The sequence below is a fragment of the Brachypodium distachyon genome, chromosome 1 (genome assembly GCF_000005505.3).
Source record: "Brachypodium distachyon strain Bd21 chromosome 1, Brachypodium_distachyon_v3.0, whole genome shotgun sequence".
NCBI lineage: Eukaryota > Viridiplantae > Streptophyta > Magnoliopsida > Poales > Poaceae > Brachypodium > Brachypodium distachyon.
Genome location: NC_016131.3, coordinates 10,782,763 through 10,804,911, shown reverse-complemented (window position 1 = coordinate 10,804,911; position 22,149 = coordinate 10,782,763). Strand labels below are relative to the sequence as shown.

Sequence of the window (22,149 nt, the reverse complement as noted above, 5' to 3'; positions counted from 1 at the left end):
TGCACACTTGTTGTCTAAGTGACTTACGGCTTGGTTAGGCTCAACTAGTAGCGACCAACTCCTCCCTCTACATTGTCCGGCTGTCGATTGAGTGGCCTAAGTTTAGGAGTGGACGGTTCGAACCCAGCAGCAAGGACCCAGGCTGCAATGGCGAAGCGACACTAGTGAAGTGTACGGCACATGGACATAGATACCCAACAACAATCAAGCCTACGTGACTCGGACATCGCGGCCTAGTGGGACGGTTTAGGGCACAATGAAAACACACCGTGTCACGTATTCAACATGGCATCTGATAACCAGCGAACAAGCCTCATCTATTGAATTGAATTGGCAAACAAGGTATTAAATGAGGTATAACGTGGTCGATATTTTTAAATAAGTTACTTTGTGCCAATTTGGACATTTGGGATACAAAGCGGAATCTATTGAAGTGTTATTTTGTATAGATATTGCTTGCTAGAAAAATGAGCGTTGTCATATTAGCCTCAAGGCATATGGCCACGTGTCATTCATTTCCGGTCAAGCAAAAACATAAGAAATTGCCCGAGGACTAGAGATCACAATGATCACCCACTTTCCCATCATGATGATCTCAGGCATTCAATTCCTTCATCTCAAAAATCCAGATCGACAGTTGAGTCATGGGAGAGTTCACTCCAGCGAATTTGCATAACCAAATTACAATTCCAAGCATGCACCCCCCACGTCAGCCTCTCACGAGTGGAAAGAACAAAACAACACACATCGCTCAATCGATCTCTGTCAGCACCTCATCCTCATGCATAGCTGCACGTACACGAGTTCCTCGTCACGTCAACTGAAAGGCCCCTACCACAGCTTCTTAATTAACTACTCCGTACACTTATTTGCTTTTTACTGGCAGCGGGAGTCCCACGACGCCGGCGACGGCATCGTGGACGCCGTCCTGACCGTGGCGGTGACGTCCGACGAGGCGGTGGTCGCGGACGAGAGCCTTGGCGAGGCCACCAGCTGCTTGATGAGCACGTTCGGGAGCGGGCTGCGCATCCGGCGCTCCTGCTCCTTCACCAGCTCCTCCGCCATGGCGTCCACCTTCTCGCCGTTGGTCCGCTCCGAGAGCCTCCGCCCGCGGAACAGCACCGACTCCACGTTCCGCTGCGCCAGCATCGCCCCGGCCTCCGCGCCGCTGCTGCTGGTGGCCTGGACGCGCACGTAGTTGCTGCTGCCGCTCCCCTGGCCGAAGTACGCCATGGCCACGGCCTCGTCCACCATGTCCGCCACGCTCTGCGCGGTCACCCGCGCCAGCTCGTCCCGCGACGGGGAGCGCGTGGGCATCGGCGTGTTCCAGCCGTTGTTGGTGCCGGATGACGACGCGCCGGTGCCGATGGAGAGTAAGAGGATGTCGTCCATGCCGAGGGCGAGGGGGAACTCCTGCTTGTTGTGGAGGACGTGCGTGATGGCCGCGGACGCCGGGTTGCTCATGGCCGCCACACCACCGGACGCGGCCGCGATGGCCGTGCGCCCGTCCAGGGACCTCACGGCCGCGGGCGAACGGCCGCCCGCGGCGCAGGTGGCCGCGCAGACGTCCACGAGGCGGAAGTCGAAGCTGTCGCTCTCGACGGCGTCGGCGCGCGAGAACACGAACGGCGCGCCCGTGGCCAGGTCGTAGCACGGCACAAGCACGGGCGCCACGGTGTCCCTGAGCGTGGCGTCGCCGAACACCCGACGGAAGGACTTGTCTGCCTTCCTCGTGCCGCCCCGGAACAGCTTGGCGAGCCCGCCACGGCGCCGGCCGCCCCAGTCCTCCTTGCCGACGCTCCCGGCCACGAAGGCGAGCGCCTCCTGGGCCGAGTACCTGGGCCGCCCGTCGGGGCCCTTCAGGAAGAGCATGGCCGCGAGCACACCTCCGGCCCCGGCGCCGGCCGCGAGGTCGAAGAAGTCCGCGACGCGCGCGTCGGGGTCGCCTGCGCGCTGGCGGAGCCCGGCCTCGAGCCTCGCGAGGGCCGCCGCGGCCAGCAGCGCGTCCCCGGCGCCCGCCCCGCAGCCGTCGACGGACAGCACTCGCACGCGCCCGTCGCGGAGGAACGGGCTCGCGGGCGTCCCCGGGCCGAACAAGAACTTGCTCTCCAGCAAGGAGAAGATCTCGTAGCTGAGCTTGTCCACGTCCATGGCTATCGGCGACGCCATTGCTTCCACTCCAGCCATGCCGCAAGGTTACACACTAACTCGTGCGTTCCTGTGTGCTCTGCTTGTACAGGGAAACGAGCCAGTGATGAATGGCCAGAGGAAAGAAAGCTCAGGAGGTCGTGTGATGCTGATGCTCGGCGAGTGCGATGCGACGACTGAGTCCAAAGCCGAGCCTATATATAGTCGCGGGGCGCAGGCAAGCGGAGAGAGCCACGTGTACGTGGCGCACATTCGTACAGGGAAGCGCGCGCCCGACAGCTCGGTACGGACGCGCCGCGGCCGTCGATCACGCGATCTACGGCGTAAGATGCAAGCGCGTGAAGGCTGCAAGGAAGCGTCGCCCTCAACTCGACCCTCGCGGGCCGGGATCACGGCGCGGCACGCGGGCCGACGGGAAGCTTCCCCGCGTGCGTGCGCCTCGTGGCCCGCCGCTGACCTGCGGGCCCTGGTGCCAGCAGCTGATTGAGGGGCACCGACGGGATCGGGGGTGTTCTGGGAGGGACAGACAGCGGCTGACCTGGGGCGATCGGGTGAGGGGCCACTGGGATCGCGCGCCACGTTGGATGGGGCCCGACGTGTCAGCCACACCACGCGGTGTCCAGAGAATAAGTTCGTGCTTAAGTAGTTGACACGTCGGAGTTAATGGGCAGTAGCGGCGGAGCGTCGGCGCTGGATCTGGAGATGGCGCCATGCCGCTGTACGAACGTCGACGTGGGGGAAATATTACCACTGTACAGGTTGGAAGTACGCGCCGTACGATCGTAGTAGATCCGGTGGCGGGTAGATTCCTTCACTCGCACGTGCTGCTTGTTCTGTCATGTGGTTTTCTTTACTGGCTTTCGCTTCAGGACTGACTGACTGACTGACTGGAGCGGGTACCAGACAATAGCTACGTGCAGTGATAGATTCGATCTACTGCCTGGCAAGGATTCATCAATGCATCGGCGACACCGGTAGTACGGAGTAGTACTTGGCTAATGTGTTTGGACATAACCCCTGACCAACCAAACAAGCTAAGCCAATTTTTGACACGGGACTCGGAAATAGGAATTTAGTAAAACAGATAAGATTAAACTCTCTGGGCTAAATGATAAACCGTTCGGATCTCTCTTACTACGACCGATTTCGAGGCTTGCCTTGCTCCCAATTGGTTGGACTTGAAGGGAGCAATTAATTGTTCTTTCCATTTTCTCTGGGTTGCGCCACTTGTCTCTGCTCGTGGATGCGAGCATCAAAGAACTTCAAAAACGAGCGACACACTAATCGTCCATCATTGCAATCACGATATGTATATTGTCTCATGATCAGTACGCGAATGATAGTAATCTCAGTTATATGCTCTACTCCCACGCATCTGCACGCATGATTATTACTAAATGATTGCCATGGATGGACTAGTCCAAATTAATCATGTTGAAATACTCTCATCTAGAGAAACAAACTTTCTGCGATCCGCCGGCCGGCCGGCTTCAACAACTGAAGCCAGAGAGGCAGAGACCAGGGCAGTAGTAGTACCCTCGTGCTGAAAATCTGGTACATTCATTCATGCATGCATGCATGCATCTGATTTGAGGTTGAATTAACAACTAATGAGTGGTTGAATCTGCTAGGTGTTGCTTGGAGACAGATCTATTCATGGATACATATATAGCTTGGCGGTGGTGGTTGTTCTGCTCCTTCCGTGAGGTTTCCTCGAGTCGTCAACACGACAAAGGAAACAACGAACCGCGCACACGTGCAACTGAATATCGGATGTCAAGCTAAAGCCAAAGCCAGCTCTTGCCCAACTGGCCTTGTCACTCATGCCACTTAAAGTGCCGGCGCCACCAGAAAACGAAACAGGCCGGCCAAGAAGACCACTTTATCTATTCCTAAAGTATCGACGGTCTTAATCCTTAATCGACACTCCCTCGGAAAACCTGTCTTTGCAAGGCGGTTTTCGCTTTCCGCTACTTAAGTGGTTTCTCATTTTATTTATTTTTTAGATAATCACATAGGGGAGCATCCCCATCATTATAGTATTACTTCATGGGTAGAGTTATCCAACAGAGGATAAATAGACACGCACGCGGCTATTTTATGGTTCGAACGTTCAAACCTAATATAGACCATCGCGTGCGCTCGTCTATAATAGCATTAATTGTCATAGTTACAGACGTAATCTCATTTAGAAAAACCTCAGCACTCCTTGCAATCCTTTGGTTCGAAACAACGACGGTAGTGCACGGAAGTTTCTTTCTCTTCACTGTGTAAGTTCTCCATCTGAACTCCTAATATAAACCTAAATTACACTCTAAAAAATAGAAACCAAAATTAGCATTCGAAATTGTGGCGAATCTTAAATTCCACAATTTCTCTATCTGGCGGGGAAAATGCGGAAATCAAAGGGAAATCAAACTACTACAAAATAGGACATCAGTAACGGGCTTAAAACGCTATCAGTGACGGTCAGGGCACCTGCCACTAATTGGATGTTACTGATGAGCATGTCATCAGTGACGGTCTCAACACCCGTGAGTGATAGTATGAACATCAGTGGCGGGCATCCCTCCCCGACCGACACTAATATGCATTTCGTGATTTTAAAAAAAAGGCAGGCCCCAGGCCCGCACGTTCATCAATTCACCGAATTACAAATAAAAAAAGCAATTAATCACAACAAATATGTATATAGATGCAAGCAGTATGTTCGACACCACAAGAAATCTGTATATGCGTACAGATCGTAGATATTACAAGTTTGTATACCGAAACAAAACACCAGATCAATTTGCATCCAAACTTGCTCGCCAGGCCAGCCACGATGAAATCTATGAGAGTAGAGAGAGAGGATGAACATTAGAAAGAACCGAGAGTAAGAGAGAGGGAGAGAAGCAAGAGGGGGAAAGAATACCGCACGTACCGAGGACGATGGAGGCGATTCCGGCGGTAGGCGGGCTCGGGGGCGGCGGATCCGACGGCGCGGGAGGTCTTGGACGGCAGATCCGGTGGCGGGCCTGCTCGGGATCAGCAGATCCGACGGCGGGGAGCCCTTTGGAGGCCGGATCCGAGCGGGTCTACAACAGAGAGAGAGAGAGGGGGCGGGGTGAGATTGAGAGAGGGAGAGAGATTGAGAGAGGGGGATCTCGAGATCTACCTGCAGCATGGCCGGGGGTGGGGCGCGCGTGGCGGGTAGCGGGGCCGGTGGCGGGGCGTGCGTGGCCGGGGGCAGGAGTCCGGCGGGGAGGGTGGCCGGTGGATTCGATCGGGAGGGGAGAAGGGAGAAAAGGGAGAACAGAGGGATTCGATCCAGCGTGGCTGGCGGCTGGGAGGAGAGGAATCGGGCCGGAGACAAAGAGAATCGGGGAGGGAGGAGGGGCGGTGCCTCAGGTGATATGCGGCGGTTGGGAGGAGAGATGGCGACGGGGAGAGAAGGAACTGGCTTTTATAGGGGTGTCCCCCCAACCCTAAAGGCCATTTGGTTGGGCTGGGCCCAAATGGTCATCAGTGGCGGATCTAGATGTAAAGCCCGCCACTGATGTGCGTTTTTGTGATTTTTATAATTTTTCATATTTGGCCGTTAGTGACGGGCACGGAAAGCCCGTCACTAATGAGGGTTCATCAGTGATGGGCGTGGTACGCCCGCCACTGATGATAGGTCATCCATGACGGGTTTTGTGCGTCCGTCACTGATGAACCCTCATCAGTGATGGGCGAGCACGCGACCGTCACTGATGACACCTCATCAGTGACGGGCGTGGTAGGCCCGTTACTGATGATGACCGCCCGTCACTGATGACTCGTCACATATACACTATTTTGTAGTAGTGCACACATATGGCTTGAAACAAATACAAAGTGAATATGGTATGGAAACATATATTTGACAGAACACGAGAACCCCTTGAACCGGTGTTGAGGGTGAGGCATGGTCGTGTGGAAGTGGAACCGTGGAGGATGGTGCGAGAGGGGGGGGGGGGGCGGGACCGGCGATGCTATATTGAATGTGGGATTGCTTAAATTTGAATACTTCCTCCGTCTAACAAAGGATGTCTCAATTTTGACTAAATTTGAATGCATCTATACACTAAATCATGTCTAGATACATCCAAATTTTGACAAACTTGAGACATCTTTTGTTAGACGGAGGGAGTATTAAATATGGGAAAACATGATGGCACTCTTGCGGTGCTCTCCTCCTCGGAAGCATAATATTTGGAGTTAGGGTTGCGATGAAGGTTTTGGCATAGTAGCCTCTCCAACTTGTCTGGTTGGTCAACGTGCTTTGTTTTTCCTTCATCACCGTGAAGTCGGAATTGTTGCGTTGGTGAGCTGACCATTGCATTTTGATCAGTGTTCCATATTGTTCCTTCCAAGTTCGGCATTAGAACAAGAGTTGCATGGTCGTCGACGTGATTGGCCAGTTGTTTGGCACAAGCCAACATGTACTTTGCATGGTTGTTGCGGTTAGGGCCTCACAGATGGTCGTCCGTGATGAAGTTAGAGTTGTCGGTTTGAGAGGAATGATGTGTGATGACAATGATACTTGTTGGCAACCTTGATGAGGCCTTCTTCTCGGCAACCAGGTTGGCCAACGGTGCCCTTAGTATTATCATCATGCTCAATGGTGATAATGTGGGTGTGTAACGATTTTCTGGTTTTCCCTAATTATCCAAATAAATATCTTTTCTTAATTAGTGGATCGTGGCAAAACTTATAGCTAACCACGGTAAAATTCTGATAGATATCTAAAATCTCTTCTGATAGTCATACCGTAGGAAGATGAAGCAGACAGCGATGCCCCAGTTTATTCAAACAGAGATATCTAAAATCTCTTCTGATAGTCAAATTGGTGATGATAGTATCTGCAAGATACTGCTCCGTACGGCTATGAAGAGCTTGACGTATATCCAGAATATCAACAAGAAGTTGGATGATTGGGACATACATGCAATTTGTCTACGTCAACGGATACACAGTATATGAAATCCTATTATCCGAACTTATTGGCCTGGGCGTTGCACGGTTGTCGACACACAGAAAATTGGTTGGAACGTCAACCAGTTCACTCAGGATAATAATAGTGATAGCAAAAGGCAAAGAAAAACGTGCACGCTGTGGACTAGTGCCTGCAGAAGCAGTGCCTGATGATCCAAGAGTAGTTTCAGAATACGAATCCTGCACAGGCACACATCAACTTGTTGCACGGCGAATGACGACGTGTGCTGCAGATTTAATATAAGCAAAAAAAAGGCGCACCTTGTTCTGAGTAAGGGTAGGAGCATCCACACTTTTTAGAAATACTGCAGCTATAGATACCTCTAAGGCTTAGAGACAGCAAATGTCTCCTTTCATGGAGGTAACGTCTAATCAATGTAACGAATGTAAAATGAAAGAGAGTCTATAAATCAGGATAGATTTCAAATATTTTATCCTCAGACGGGTCCATCTTAAAAGTAAAATTGCTTATAAGGACTGCAACGTTTGGTGAGACAGGGGTGGATCACGTCTTAGAGTTAAAACTAACTCTAAACTCTGAAGACTGGATGCCCTAACTAGCTGTAACCACAAGGCCCCATCGTAGAAAAACTCAGAATGCCCTTGAGCAGCGTATAAATCTTAAACTACGTTCAACAAATATCCCAAATTACCATATGGAGTACTCCATACTATTTTGGCAATACTGAAAAATAAATCTTAAACTACATTCAACAAATATGTTTAGAAACGAAAAGAAATTCCTTTTTTTTACCAAGAAACGAAAAGACATTCTAATACCATGCTCAACTTTGAAGATTAGACGTCTATAACGGTATAACCCCCAAAGACCCAGCATGGAACATTTGCAGCCGCGAAAAAAAAAACAGGTAATTGCATCCAACCACAACGGGTAGTCAAACTGGTATGTACTGCTGGACCTGGAGGTATGAGTATAACTGACATACACGCTGTTGCTGCAAATCCAACTAGGCCAACGGGTTCAATCACAGAAGGTTCCTAAAATCAACAAGACTAGGTAGTATCCTGTCTCCTTAGGTGTTGTACAATTAATGGTTTCAAGAAGCTTTTGCCGGCTCATCACTCGGAAGATCATCCTCATCATGGTAGATGTTCTCCGCCATCTGCCATATCTGAAGGATGTTGTCTTCAGCAACGCTAGCAAGCACCCAATCTTCGCACGGGTTCCAGGAGAAGTCAGAGATCTTGCTTGTGTGGCCTCCATGAATGAACAGAAGCTCAGGCGGACCGTCTTCAGCATCCTCTGGTGTTTGCTCCTGATCAATTCTGTTATCACAATGGACATGTTAGTATTCATATCAAGAGGAAGGTGGGGACTACAAGAAAAATACTAACGGTTTTTGAAAGCTGGACGGCTGTTTACCTGCTTAGGTCCCAAACCATCAGCCTTCTGCCCAGGCAACAAGATGCAAGTATGGTTTCATTCTTCGGGCTCCATCCAACTTGAAATACTTCCTCTCTGATTACACAATAAAAAAATATATAAGGCCAATAATGACCAACTAACAGTGTGTTCATGAACAAGAATAACACATTTATTTCATAAAAGAAAGATGCATATTTAAACAGGAAGCAGCTTCAAGCTAAGAGGTGACAGTGACAACATACTTATGAGAATCAAAGGTGTGCAGCGAAGTATCGATCTTCCGAAGATCAAACAATTTCACAGTCTTGTCAGTTGAACCAGTTGCAACAACCCATTCATTGAAAGGATTGAACGCCAAGCAATTCACCTAAACATCAAGAAGAATGCATCAGACAACAAGAATCTACTAGATACCTTTCTTTCATGAACCATATGCTCGTGGCCTGAACGAGCGATAAGCACAACGCAAGTCTATGATGCACCCATGCACAGCCCTTGTGATACACTTGCAGAACAGACCAATACAAACATTAAAATTTCAGTATATGACATCCAAGTAACTGCCCGTTAATATGACATAAGGAAACACATTGAAAGATGTTTAGAGCAAGCTCTTTTTAGAAAAACGAAAGCAAAGAAGCAATGGGCTCTTCCAGAAGGAAGATCGAGAAAGAAGTGAAAAGCAAGGTGTGGACAGAGATCATCTTATTAATGTCACGTTCTATTTTTTCTGGACAGGATATAGCCCTTACTTCCAGCAGCCAGATAAACAGATTGCACTTTCCGTCCAGTCACCGTGACATTCAAAATGAGGTCATTTAGGGTGCTGGATCACTTGTTTAGAAAGAATGCTTGAAAATCAGCTGTATATTCTAGAACAAAAGTACTAACACCTGATGTTGTATACAAACATACAATAACTTGTTCCGTGTAATTCAACTACCATTGACTTTAGGAAGCCCAAATAAACGAATGAAGATATGTAACCATGAAAAAAAATTATTTTTACTGTCCCATATAATACCAAGAGTACATAGGACTTCAAGGCTCCAAAATCCAAACAATACATACCTCACCCTGGTGTGCCACAACAGACTGTACAGGCTTGGTAGGTGCAGGACTGCGTAAATCCCAAATTAGCAGGTGATGATCGTCACCGACTGAGCCAAATAGGTATTCATGCCTCAAATGCCAAGCAACATCTTCAACTACACCGTCATGATACTAAGCACAGAACAAAACAAGAAAAAATCCATTAAGCCATCAACACAAGTAAACAATTGATATCAATTGCATGACTCCACATAATAGAATCACCAGCCAAAAAAAACTGAGTGCGACAAAAATATATTTCCAGGAATTATTTTACACTGCATAAATGAAATTGTGATCACCAGCTTCTACTTTGGATCATGTCAAATGATGTCTGAAAGTACGCAAAAGCCTTATTATTAGCAGTGGTGGAAAACAAAAAACAGACACCCCATTTCCCTAAAAGCTGAATTTTTATTTTTCTGCACTACTTCAGCCAATATGTTTCTATTTGAGATACTGTAACTCTACTGAATTTGGATGGCGCTGCAATCTATAACACAGAAGTTCAGACAAGAATTGACCGCAGCTTCTAAGCAGGGAAAACTTTATACCATATTAACGCCAATACTATGTACTCCCTCTGTTCCTAAATTCTTGTCGTTGTTTATGTTCAAATTTGCACTAAAACAATGACAGATATTTAGGAATGGAGGGAGTAAATAATTTTACTAGTAACAGTAAACATATTGAGGCATGAAACAATACTGTTATTATGATGCTTAACTGACTGGACTATGTCACTGGCAGCTAGGGGTGGGCATAAAAACCGAGAAACCGAAACCGATCACCGAAGAACCGGAAACCGAAGCCGATTGGACCGAAACCGAAGAACCGTTTAAAACTTCGGTCAGCAAACTCAAAGAACCGAAGTTTGTTCGGTTAATTCGGTCTCTTGCCTCGGTTAACCGAAAAAACCCGAAGAACCGAAGTTCATTGCTGCATCTTTAAAATTTAATGTTTTCATTGCATGTTAGATGATATTTACTCATTACGTGTCTGTGTCACAAAAGATTATGTGTTTATTTTTGCGTGTAACTTAAATCTATTTTCTGTTGTAAGTAGAAGATTGAACTAAATTTGTTTTCATTATTTTTTTTGCCGTAAACACAATGTTCGGTTAGTTCGGTTCCGAACCGAAAACCGAACCGAACTTTCGGTTCTCAAAATTTTTAAGATAACTTCGGTCCTCATATTTGAAGAACCGAATTTCATGAAAACCCGAAGAACCGAACCGAAATTTCGGGTATAACCGAATGCCCACCCCGACTGGCAGCTAGAAAACCAAACAGACGAGTAATTGACAAGCTCATTTTTCAGTGCAAAATACAGCATATCTTTCTGTTTGGATGTAAAAATATGGTGAATGTAAACTTTTTCATAATTAAATTGAACCACAAAACATCATGTACATGAAAAACTCTGCTTTTCTTTCCTCGACTATTGCATGGGCTTAATACCGAATAGTTTTTGCACCCTCAACTCCCAGTAGTGAATCAGTGTACACCCTACCACTGACTGAAGTTGTTTTGTCCACCCTGAACCCTGACCATGTGTAAGTGCCCCTCTTCCTTCCTTCCCTTCCTCTCCTACCCACTTCCATTCTCTCTGTTTTCTTCTATCCATGCCTCTTTACCAGTGCTACTCATTGGTTTCCTCACATCTTTCCTCCCTTGCTGCCCAGTGGAGGATAACATAGCATAACAAGTGGACATGAACAACACAAGACACAAACCGCCCACAAAAATTTGCTACTAGACCCAATTTGAACAGTTTCTATAGTGGGGGGTGCAAATGAAACAGTATTGATATTGGGTAGCAAAAGTATGAGAACCATCCAAGCATGCATACCAGATATAACTAACACAAAACATTCAGAGAAACATGATATTAGAATGCCACAACATGAAGAATGCTTTAACCAAAGTTGCAAGCCAGGTTCTATGCATTAACACATTCAAATGGGAAGAAGATCATCAGCCATACCTTAAAAATCTGATATGCGTCAAGGGTTTTATTTTTACCATTTGCTTTGATGTCCCATAAGCAAATTTGAGCATCATCAGATCCACTCAGCAAATGGCCCTCTTTAAAGATACTCCAAGACAGGCCATATCCTTCAGAGTTGTGTCCCTTTAGCCGTAAATCAGGATTGCATGCACCATCCAGTGGAGGCTTGGATGGGTGCTTGCTATAATCGAAGACGTACACTTCTGCACTGACTGTCTTAGTAGCAATTATAAATGAATTTTGGGGCATATATCGAGCCCGATTAACTTCTCCATCATGATTTATCTGTTGAACTATTTGCACCTAGAAAAGGCAGAAAACATGTCACAACCGTGATAGTTGGCATCGTCAAAAACAAGATTAAGAGCAAGACAGGTGTACACAGCATATTATCTACATGCAATGAAAGCCTCTTCACCAAAAAATCTGTTCTAGAAATATACAAGAAAATATGCTCCATGTTATTTGAAGGGGCAGCATCATCAGTTCCAAATTAAAAAATCTTAGATAGTATCTAATAAGTTTTGGATACTTAAATAACTTTCCTTCAGGTACAAACAATAATACCACTTTTTTGGTGATCATCAAATAGACAACTCACAGACACATCCAAACATTGATAGATGTCGAAAGGACACTTGAATTAAACAAAAGAATGTCCACTCCAATGTCCATTGATATCACAGAATGGTGCTACTAAAACATGAGTCCAACAAAGCAATACCACTGTTAGAATGATTAAACATCTTCCATGTAGTGACTGGAGAACTCATACTAGTAAGCAAAACAAAAATGAGTTAAATTAAGAGATACTAACCAAAAAACACAAATATATCTAGGAAATTCACAGGTGCACCTAGGAGCACGTGCTCCCGGGTGCAAAGAAACAAACTATTTAAGTGCAAAAAATTCTGAAAAAACACAAATATAAATATGCATCTCTTATACTCCCTCCTTTTCTCAACACATGGTGTATTAGGTTTTATTAAGACAAGGCTTTGACCAATAATTACTTCATTAATATGTGATTTATATGATACGAAACTACAAGCATCAGTAAGAACTTCTCAAGATGAAACTAGTGACTTAAATTTCAGGTCACAAAAAAAAAATCAATAAACTAACTCTTGGTCAAAGCCTTGTCTTAATGAGACCTAAGAAGACATCTCTGACTTCTTCCTCTTGTCAAGTATTGGATGTAGGGGATTGTGATGCTAGGATTTGGATCTAGGGGGTAGTTGGGGTTATGGTGTGAAGGAGGCCAATGTTTTATTCGTTGGTTGGGCTAAGCAAGCTTGAGGAGTAGGATTAAAGACCAGGACCGGAGAGGACTTCTGAGTTCATTCTAGCATTCAGCTAACATGTTGCCAAGATAAAGTCAATGATGCCCAATTAGCGAGCTAGCTTCTCCCTTTGTTTAGGTTTAACAGCAACAGATTTTTAAAAACACTATCGAAGTTAGAAGGTAGTAATCATGTGCAATCAATATCCAACAAAAATATCCCCAAAGAACCTTATACCATTTTGAGAGAGATCAATCAATTCCTATCAAAATTTCTCAAACCAACAATCAATAAACCTCTGATCTCCTTCCAGCATATTCCCAACAAAGCCCCCTAGACAAAAAACTATAGGAATCACAATCGACTAAGTGAGCTTCTGAGGACAAGAGGGAAACGTGGAAAATATCGGTGGGAATAGAAGAAAGTTTTATGGGGGGTTTATGGGGAGAAGCTACAAGAGATGGGCTTCAAGGAGAGGAGGATGTAAATGAGAACCAAATATGGGAGTGGTTGTCGCTAAATGCCTAGTGGTTTCCTAGCCCTGATCAATCTGTCCACACAATGTTGATTGGTATGCACGACACAATAAACTACCCCAGTTACCTCATAATGGGCAAAATCAAACTAGCCTTTGGATACAAGAAATTCAAATTTGACCATGCCAACAATAGCTATATACTGCATGGTCCAACAAGGTTCATTCCTCTCGTATTTGCTATTATAATGGGACATGTGGATAGATGGAGTTCTCATTTGAGTTTGATTTACTGTGTTAAGCTATTGTTTTGGTAACAGAACTGTGTGAGATCAACATCAAACTTAAAAGATTGTAATTGATTCGCTGTATAGATGCAAACCATCAACACCCCCACAGACCCTTGTATCATTCATAAAGAGGACCTAAGTTCCTACCGCAGAAGGAAAAAAAATACATACAAGAGATACAAACCAGTATAGCAAACAACTCAAACCGAGAGACCAACCAATCAGTACTACTCCACAATGCACTTAGAACATGCAGGGGGGGGGGGGGGGGGGCAAAAAATTACACTGCAGCCTCTATACTTGCGTTTGGGATTATCAAACAAACCTCAACGACTCAATTGTGGATTAATTGTCCGAGCTGATTTCCTACAGCTAAATGTCCTCAAGGGAAAAAAAAGGATGTGGATTACGCAGTGCTGCCAAACCAAATGATGTTTAGCTGTAGCTGCAGTTCATATCACCGACATGTGAAATTAGGTTGCTAAACCAACAAACACGAAACAGTTTCAAGTGCAGATCTAGACACACCGTCTGGACTATTGGGGATGTGGCATTCCTAGAAGCACACGATTACTAAGTGGAGCTTCCTTCCACATTATATTAAATTTACACAAATCATCACACAAAGCCAACACAGTACATCTGTAAATATCTCACAAAAATCTAAAGAACACATTTATATTCATTAAGCGGATCAGATAACTTCATCAGGAACACCTGCTCCAAAAGAAACAATCTACTACATCTGCACAACCAACTAACCCGCAACTGCAGAATTAACAAAGCAAAAAATGGGAGGTACCAAAATACCACCCACTTCCGTCATCCAAACGTCTGCGGTCTGCAGCTACCAGCTAATCAACAAGGCATGACAATAATCAACACAACACAGAAGCCCACCAAACCTTTTGAAACACTGAAACCCACACCGCAAGACCCCAACATCAGCACTATCCTGGATATACGAGTCCTTAATTCGAAATAACAAATCTGCCTGCCATGATACAGCGTAGCAAGTATCCCAATTCAAAGCCCATCTGGTCACAGTATCAGATCAGCATAAGTCGCCTCTCCCCCATCCCAAATTACCATTCCCCGTCATTGAAAGACCAAAACACATCCAATTACCAAACAATAAACCTAAAACCTTAACCCGCAGGGACAAGCGGATCAATCCAGAACTAAATTCCATCCGACAGCACAGCCGAGCCAAGCACAACAACGACGATTACTCTTACATGAGAAAGAAGGTGAGACTAAGAAAGGGGGCGGGTGCGAAGTATTAAACCTTGCCGGATGCAGCCCCAAAACCGCCGATCTCGGCGTGGTCGTCCTCATAGTGGCGCGCGTCGGCCTCGGCGTCGTCGAGGGGGAGCTGGACCTGCGCGAGCATGAGATAGTTGGGCTCGTTGTCGGAGGTGTGCGTCCCGAGCACCATCTTCTGCACGGAGTGGTCCTTGCCGGCGGGCTCGGTGCGGTCGGGGAGCCACTGCACGGTGAGCGAGGGCCATTCGAGCGCGTGGGTGATGACGAGGTCGTAGAGGAACGGCGTGTTCTTCTTCCAGATCTTGTACTCCTCGTTGATAAGCCGCTCCTCCACCTCGGCGCGGAACTCCTCCTCGTCGCCCCCGCCGCCGGCCTTCGGCATCGTCGTCTCCTTGCTAGGGTTAGGGTTTGATTTGGGCGGGGGTTTTGGACTGTAAAACGGGGAAATGGCGGGAGGGGGTGGGGAGCGTGACGGGAGGAGAAGAGACTGGGGGGGCGCTGCGCCGAGAGGGAGGAGAGATAAAGGAGCGAGGAGCCTCTGCGGCTGCGCGAGAGAGGTCGCGAATTGTGTAAAAGCTACAAAAGGGTTTATCGATCGGGTTGGTACACGTAGTTGGGCCTTGTCGCTTGACGAGAGGCCCAGGCCCAGCTATGAGCTGTATCCTTCCGTCTGCGCAGCTGCGCTTGCGTTGAGACACACCTGTCGCTCGGAGCAAAATTGGTAGGAAACGTGGAACCGTGGATCGAGTTTTTTTTTAGAGAGACGCTGATTGAGTTGCTGGGTGAGCAAATTACAGCTTTATAGAGGAACTATAAGTTTTTCCAGAAAAAAATATTGGAGAATCTGTAAATTTGGAACATCCTACTCCCTCCATCCAACAAAAGATGTCTCAAAAAATTTGGATGTATCTATACATGACTTAGTGTATAGATGTATTCAAATTTAGTCAAACTTAAGACATCCTTTGTTGGACAGAGGGGGTAGTATATTTATATGGAGGTAGTAACATATATGGAAAACATAACCTTAATCCATACAGCTAACAGTACAGAAGCTAAGACAAAGTTCTACTAAGCCCAGTTATGTACAAGGTTACAACTTTGTTTGAGAAAGTTCCTACAAGCTGTGAAGTTTCTGCAACAATAGGCGCGGATAGAACTTTGAAATCCACTTCTCAAGAAGGGCTGAAGAGGAACTAAAGGACTAATTGCTGCAGATCTCGTCACTGAAAATTGTAGGTATACTAATAAATCAACTATTCCAGAGGCCTTTCAAGATCTGGCCTTTGGTCCATTGTCTTTTCCATCGCACCATCAGGGAAAGCATCCGGATAAGTTGCTACTAACCTCGATTTCATGTTTCTGCAACAAAAGAGTAAGAAAAAAAAAGTTAGTTCTGTGGGAAAACTGATTCTTCTTTTTCTTCTTCGAGAAACACAGGGAAAATGTTGTAAAAGGCGATTTCATGTTTTTACAACAAAAGAGTAAGACAAAATTAGTTGTGTGTGAAAACGGATCTTTTTTTGTTCGAGAAACATAGGGAAAATGTTGTATAAGTACAGCTCTAATGGGCACTTGTGGATAAGAGAACCATAGCACGTAGACAAACCAGCACTGGAAGGCGAGTTTTACTACTCCATAACAAATATTTGTCCGTGTCACAACAGAAGGGAGAAGAACAATAAGCACACTAGAAGGTACCTCAGCTTCATGAAAATATGGTCAAGATCATCCTTCATCGACTTCAGAAGGCGAGTTTTACTAGCAAAGTCACTGGACACCTCCGCAAAGCATTGTTCAGAGTACTCATTAAAATGAGTGAGAACTGCATTACTATCTTGCAATCTCCCAAGTCTGCAAAGTAAGAGATCATTACAACATGGATGATTGTTAGTGACAAATGAAAAGTAAGGCAACAACTGATGACTTCTAGCAATAGATTCGTGTCACTTAGCATCTCACGTTGCATGCCGGCCTAACTGTTTCCTTAGCAAAATTGCTCGAAGTAGGAAAGTGTGAAGCTTTCTCACCAAAAAAGCAAACAGGAGTCCCATTACTAAGAAATGTTATTATACCATGGTAATCTTTGCAGAAAGGGGGAGGGACACACGCTGGCTTTGCATTACAATATGCACTAACCAAGATTGAGAATAGCAGCATTTGCTGCAAAATAGTACGGAGTACTTGATTAAAATTTGAAGCTCAGATTGATCCACAGGGCACAGTGACTTCCCTTGAACCATGGGCAGATCCAGGGGGGGTGCCAGTGTGCCACGGGTGCCATGGCACCCCCTCCAAAAATGCTAATTTATTTATACCATATACTAGTATTTACACTTAATCAAGTTTCACTAATGTTCAATCCACTACAATACTAGTAATCCACATGGTTGAACCACCAGGCCACCCACTTATACTAGCTTTGAGCTAACTAGGCACCATTAATGCTAGGCACTGATATCTACAATAATAAATTGATTTCTCCTGTTGCCTATGTTCCAGAGTATAGCAAGCTGTGCGTGTAAAGTGTGGCACCCCCAGCGGTAAAATTCTAGATCCGCCACTGCCTTGAACCAAAGATCAGATTATTTCAATTGCCTGCACTTAGTATGTTGATTCACTTAACCGGCATTGTCAGAGGGTGTGATCCATCTCCCTATACCCATTAGACGTAATTATAAAGATAGGGAATATATCAATTCAGTAAGGAATACAAAATGATGTGGTTAGGAGATACTCATAAGGTACAAATCAATCTTCCCTATAAAAGGGGCGCCGTGTACCCCAGATGGATTATCAAGTAATGAGAATGGACACTCAGTTAAGATCTAACTAATCTCAGTCCCCAACCTTCTGTCCCTTTCATCGCCAGCATCATGGCCGGCCTACTCTCACTCAGAGCTGTACCCCCAACCTTGTCATGTTCATTAGTCTTAGGACTGGCTGCAAGTTTAGCATGTGACAGGGGCAAGTTGAACATCCCAAACTAAAGCATAGTCCATGGAAAGGGGAAACTACAGTATCACGAGTCTACGGGGAAGAATGGACAAAATTTATGCCTGAGCTCTTTTTGTAATATCTGCAATAACCATTTACAAAATGGGCCAGACAATAGATGAACAGTAACCTAACGCATGTTATACAGACATGAAGGCAATGAAGAAAACTCAGGAACTCAAAGCCCAAGTACTTCTGGACCGGCAGTTGTGTTATGCTCCCTCTACCTCCGTAAAAGCTGTCAATTTGGAGAGATCCTTAAAGTCATACTTTTGAAACTTTAGCTACTGATATACTTTGACATATTAGATCAGGTAAACAAAAAATCATGTGTGCAAGCTTGTTGTTAAAATCATAAGAATCTATGCAAATCCACGACAGTTAATTCGGGACGGAGGGAGTAGTATATAAAATAGAAATTAGTGGTTACAAGTTCTATTCTGGAGACCATGCCGATGTCTAATGGCAGCTTGTAGGGAAACTGGACGAATAATTCAATTGTCCACCTATATATATATATAGGGGAAATAAGAATAATAACAAGAATTGCACACTAAAGGACAAACTAGGTCATTCTGCATGCTTAACTGTGGAATAGAGTACGCACAGAAAGTTCTCTAGTAATGTCTGAGTAGTGAGTCTATCTACTGGGGGAAGATGTCATTACCAGAAGTAGAAAGCTGTTCTTTATTGGGAAGGATGGAGTTGAAGAGGGAAGAAAGTGGCACATGATTGCCTATGTATTTATGAGAATTACTGCAATTAATAACAAGGTTTAGGAACTATCACCATCCTATGCAGGTTGGACTCCAAAGCTGTTGAGCCAGTAGGGTTACTTGGGTAGAGAACATCGGTGAGTTTCTGAGAAATCATGTATAACAATGAAATATATTTGACACATGCAAGATACATACCTCTTAAAGATCCCACAAGCTACAAGCCTACAACCACTTCAAACTACATTCATTCCGAAAGCAAAATATACTACCACATGAGCTTGTCTACAAGTAAAATAGCATTACTCTTAATATGTAATTGATTTTTTTAAAATACTAAACAGTACAGTCAACAAATGTCCTTTAGGTCGACTCAAATCTCAAAGCAATCATTACAAATAATATGAATTGAATAGAATCAGATACCGTGTATGGGTATTGGGTAAGGTGGACCCACATGCCAGTGCAAAACAAGGCATACAGCAGATGAACCACAGAAACACCACAAGGACTCAGAGAGGAAAATGGTACCCAAAAGTTGAAAAGTAAGATTACGGGATAGGTGGCTCCATAATACTAATAGTACCATAAGTCCCAGCAAATGGGGTCTACTCCTGTTCTGCCTATATAAATATCTACCAGACTTCATTCCTGAAGCGGTTCAGGGGCAACTGGACACCAAAGTAGGGACATATGGATGTTCAGGATGCGAAGAGGAAGACAATCCAACAGCTAAGAAAACAGGCAATATTTGCATGTGGCCAAAGGACACCATCAAAAGTATTATCCTTAAGTGTCACAACAGAGATTCTAGTGCTAATAAACATAAGTAATATAGTACTCCCTCCGATCCTAAATTGTTGTCGAAATATTACATTTATCTAGACGCTTTTAAGAATAGATAAATCCATATTTGGGCAAATTTGAGTCAAGAATTTAGGATCAGAGGGAGTACTTGGTAAAACAATTAATACTGAGTTTATACCACCTTCCTACATATATACATATATATATATATATATATATATATATATATATATATATATTTTATTTTATTTTTATAGCCAAGCCCCACCGACATCATTAAATAGCTATTTCCTTAGTATCTCATTGAACAGCATCATAAGATAAATCTTATCCATCCATTTCTTTCCCAAATGTCACATAGCCATAGGATTACGATTCTACCACTTTACCTATTACCACCTTAACAGCCATCGATTCGCTTCGCATATTGTGTCACTCTTCTGTCTGCACATTACATTTCTGTCAACACATTTCCATCTAGGCAATTAAGGCCTATTCAACATTGATTTGACTATATTTCAGTTACTACACATCAATGCTTGCATGGTGTGTGCATACAGGAGTAGAAGTCCACGTGCACAAATTGTACTTACTACATGAATGTAGCTCATGTATATCGTCAACAACTTCTGCAGCAATGAACAGACTATTGTCTAGTATACTTGATGATGCATCACTAAATGCAAGTATTTAGCTTAACTCTATAAGCTTAAGCTCTTTCAATTGGTCAGTCACGCAGAGAAATACCCAGTTAAGACTTAAGAGGTGTAGGATGAAATGAGTAGAACAATCAAAATATGCACATGGCAAGGGGACAACCAATATGATTATCTTGGTATCATGGCAGAGATTATGGTGTCCTCATATAGAATAGCAGGATATTACTTGATAGTTTTTATACATAATTTACAACCACCTATACATTTGACAGCTCATCACTTCCGCAATAGCTTAACTCTGTAAGCTCTTTCCACTCACCAGTCGCCGCTAACAAATGGCCAATTAAGAGGTGGTAGGACATCTTACTTCTGGATAAACATGGGTCCAGAAATGAAGACTACTGATCGACTCAGTAGCTGCCCAGATTCCTTAGAAGATCAAGTTACCAGTTCAAAAGCTCCAAGTACCATACAAGGACGAAAAGATCACCAAAGCACATAATCATGTTTGGACACAAGTTTGCCTTCTTCATGTTAACATGTACTCCCTCCGTCCCGAATTGTACAAATCCACGTCAGTTAATTCGGGACGGAGGGAGTAAGATCCAAATACTAACAGGTGCCCTAGACCCTAGTGACAGAGTGGAGTGATGATTTGCTCTGTGTCAGTAGATCACTACTATTCCTCCGATCCTAAATTATTGTCATTGTTTTAGTTCATGGGTCAGAACAAATCGAACTGTGATATATTACGCGTGAAGGTATATTGAGAAGGGTAAAAGGGGGCGGGGAATCACATGAGGTGCTGCGCCTGCTTGATGGATCCCACGTCCTCGGCGTCCACTAGCGATCTGAACTGCGCCGCCACCTCTGCGGCGGCGGCAGCCGTCTCCGGCGAAGCCACCGGCGACCTCTCCATAGCTCAGTCCTCTTCCTTGTTGTGGGGCGGATGGCAAGGTCGTGGGGCTGTGGCCACGGGCGGAGGACCCAGTACGGCAAGGTAGGCCGGGCGGCCGCCCTACCTTGATTTTTGCCTCAGTTACGAATTGGGGAAAATTAAGGAGATGAAACGGGGAGCTAAAGAGTGGAATTGGTTCGTGGGGTGATGGGAGGAGAAACGGTCGGGAGTGAGAGAACCGAAGGGGAGATCAACCGTCGGTGGGCGGCTCTTGTGCGAGGAGGAAGACGAGCGAGGAGACTGGATGGGCCAGAAGGAGGGAGGTGTGGCGGCGCTCGCGAGAGGGCCCAGGGGGAAGACGAGCGAGGGAAGGGCCGAAGGGGTCTGGCCATCTGGGGCGCTCGGCAGCGAGATGGGCCAGAAGGAGGGAGGGGGTGCGGGCCAACACGAGCTCCGGCCCAGGGGAAGAAAAGTGGGAGAGCAGGCCGGCTGGTTCGTCTCTCTAAAAAACGGGTTCCTCTAAAAAAAGGTCTCTCTAAAAAAACGGGTAGTTGTTTAGGAATTCATCTGACTCATGTTTCAGACTTTGTCTATTTCTTTACCTTTTAATCACATTTTATAAAATGTTTCTTAAGCTCTCTGAATTATTTACGACGTCGATCTCAAGCAGGTCTAGTGAACCAAGAGCATCCGCAATAATACGAGTTAGAGTCAACGGTAAAATAACACGTGCAATGATTTGCGTCTTTAAACTGACTCTAGATGATTTGTTAGCATTAAATGCAGTGTTGTTCAATGGTTAAAATGTTAACTCTTAGCTGACTCTTAGTCACTCCCTCAAAAAAGAAAGCTGAGATTTAGTCGTCTCTTTTCTTAAAAGTCTAACTTGTCTCTCCTCCACACAAGCAATTTAAAAAAGAGTTAGTTAAGAGTCTGTCTTTGAGGATTCCCTAAGTACTCTCTCTGATCCATAAAAAATGTCATTCACTTAGTACAAATTTTGTACTAACTTAATATAAAATGGACGACACTTTTTATGTATCGGAGGGAGCAATGATGAGTTGAACCTCTTGTGGTGATGCAGTAGAACTGTAGAAGAGCTCTATCCAGTGTGCACTCACAC

The 22,149-nt window shown here is 45.1% G+C and overlaps 3 protein-coding genes across 3 annotated transcripts; all 3 read right to left on the bottom strand.

Moving 5' to 3' along the window:
- Positions 1–569: 569 nt before the first annotated feature.
- On the bottom strand, positions 570–2,318 carry LOC104582854 (patatin-like protein 3). Its single transcript, XM_010233914.3, has one exon. The coding sequence runs from the start codon at positions 2,185–2,187 to the stop codon at positions 877–879; it is 1,311 nt and encodes a 436-aa protein (XP_010232216.1). The 5' UTR covers positions 2,188–2,318; the 3' UTR covers positions 570–876.
- A 5,684-nt stretch (positions 2,319–8,002) lies between these two features.
- On the bottom strand, positions 8,003–15,483 carry LOC100837145 (histone-binding protein MSI1 homolog). Its single transcript, XM_003561964.4, has 6 exons — positions 14,972–15,483; positions 11,612–11,938; positions 9,605–9,757; positions 8,776–8,900; positions 8,531–8,626; positions 8,003–8,433 (listed from the first exon to the last, which is right to left on the bottom strand). Exons 1-6 carry the CDS (start codon positions 15,329–15,331, stop codon positions 8,205–8,207), a joined length of 1,290 nt encoding a protein of 429 aa, XP_003562012.1. The 5' UTR covers positions 15,332–15,483; the 3' UTR covers positions 8,003–8,204.
- A 461-nt stretch (positions 15,484–15,944) lies between these two features.
- LOC100839272 (kxDL motif-containing protein 1) lies at positions 15,945–21,251 on the bottom strand. The gene is made up of 3 exons (XM_003561968.4): positions 20,926–21,251; positions 16,651–16,803; positions 15,945–16,311 (listed from the first exon to the last, which is right to left on the bottom strand). The coding sequence occupies exons 1-3, from the start codon at positions 21,045–21,047 to the stop codon at positions 16,206–16,208; spliced, it is 381 nt and encodes a 126-aa protein (XP_003562016.1). The 5' UTR covers positions 21,048–21,251; the 3' UTR covers positions 15,945–16,205.
- Positions 21,252–22,149: the final 898 nt, after the last annotated feature.

Bases quoted from the DNA above. Each gene is read 5' to 3' on its own strand.
- LOC104582854 (XM_010233914.3), bottom strand. From the start codon at position 2,187: ATGGCTGGAGTGGAAGCAATGGCGTCGCCGATAGCCATGGACGTGGAC.
- LOC100837145 (XM_003561964.4), bottom strand. From the start codon at position 15,331: ATGCCGAAGGCCGGCGGCGGGGGCGACGAGGAGGAGTTCCGCGCCGAG. The intron at 9,758-11,611 runs GTATGGCTGATG...TTCTGTGCTTAG, and splicing joins ACGCATATCAGATTTTTAAG to TATCATGACGGTGTAGTTGA. The intron at 8,901-9,604 runs GTATGTATTGTT...CTTGATGTTTAG, and splicing joins TTGTGGCACACCAGGGTGAG to GTGAATTGCTTGGCGTTCAA.
- LOC100839272 (XM_003561968.4), bottom strand. From the start codon at position 21,047: ATGGAGAGGTCGCCGGTGGCTTCGCCGGAGACGGCTGCCGCCGCCGCA. The intron at 16,804-20,925 runs GTGATTCCCCGC...CTTACTTTGCAG, and splicing joins AAGCAGGCGCAGCACCTCAT to ACTTGGGAGATTGCAAGATA. The intron at 16,312-16,650 runs GTACCTTCTAGT...CTTTTGTTGCAG, and splicing joins CATATTTTCATGAAGCTGAG to AAACATGAAATCGAGGTTAG.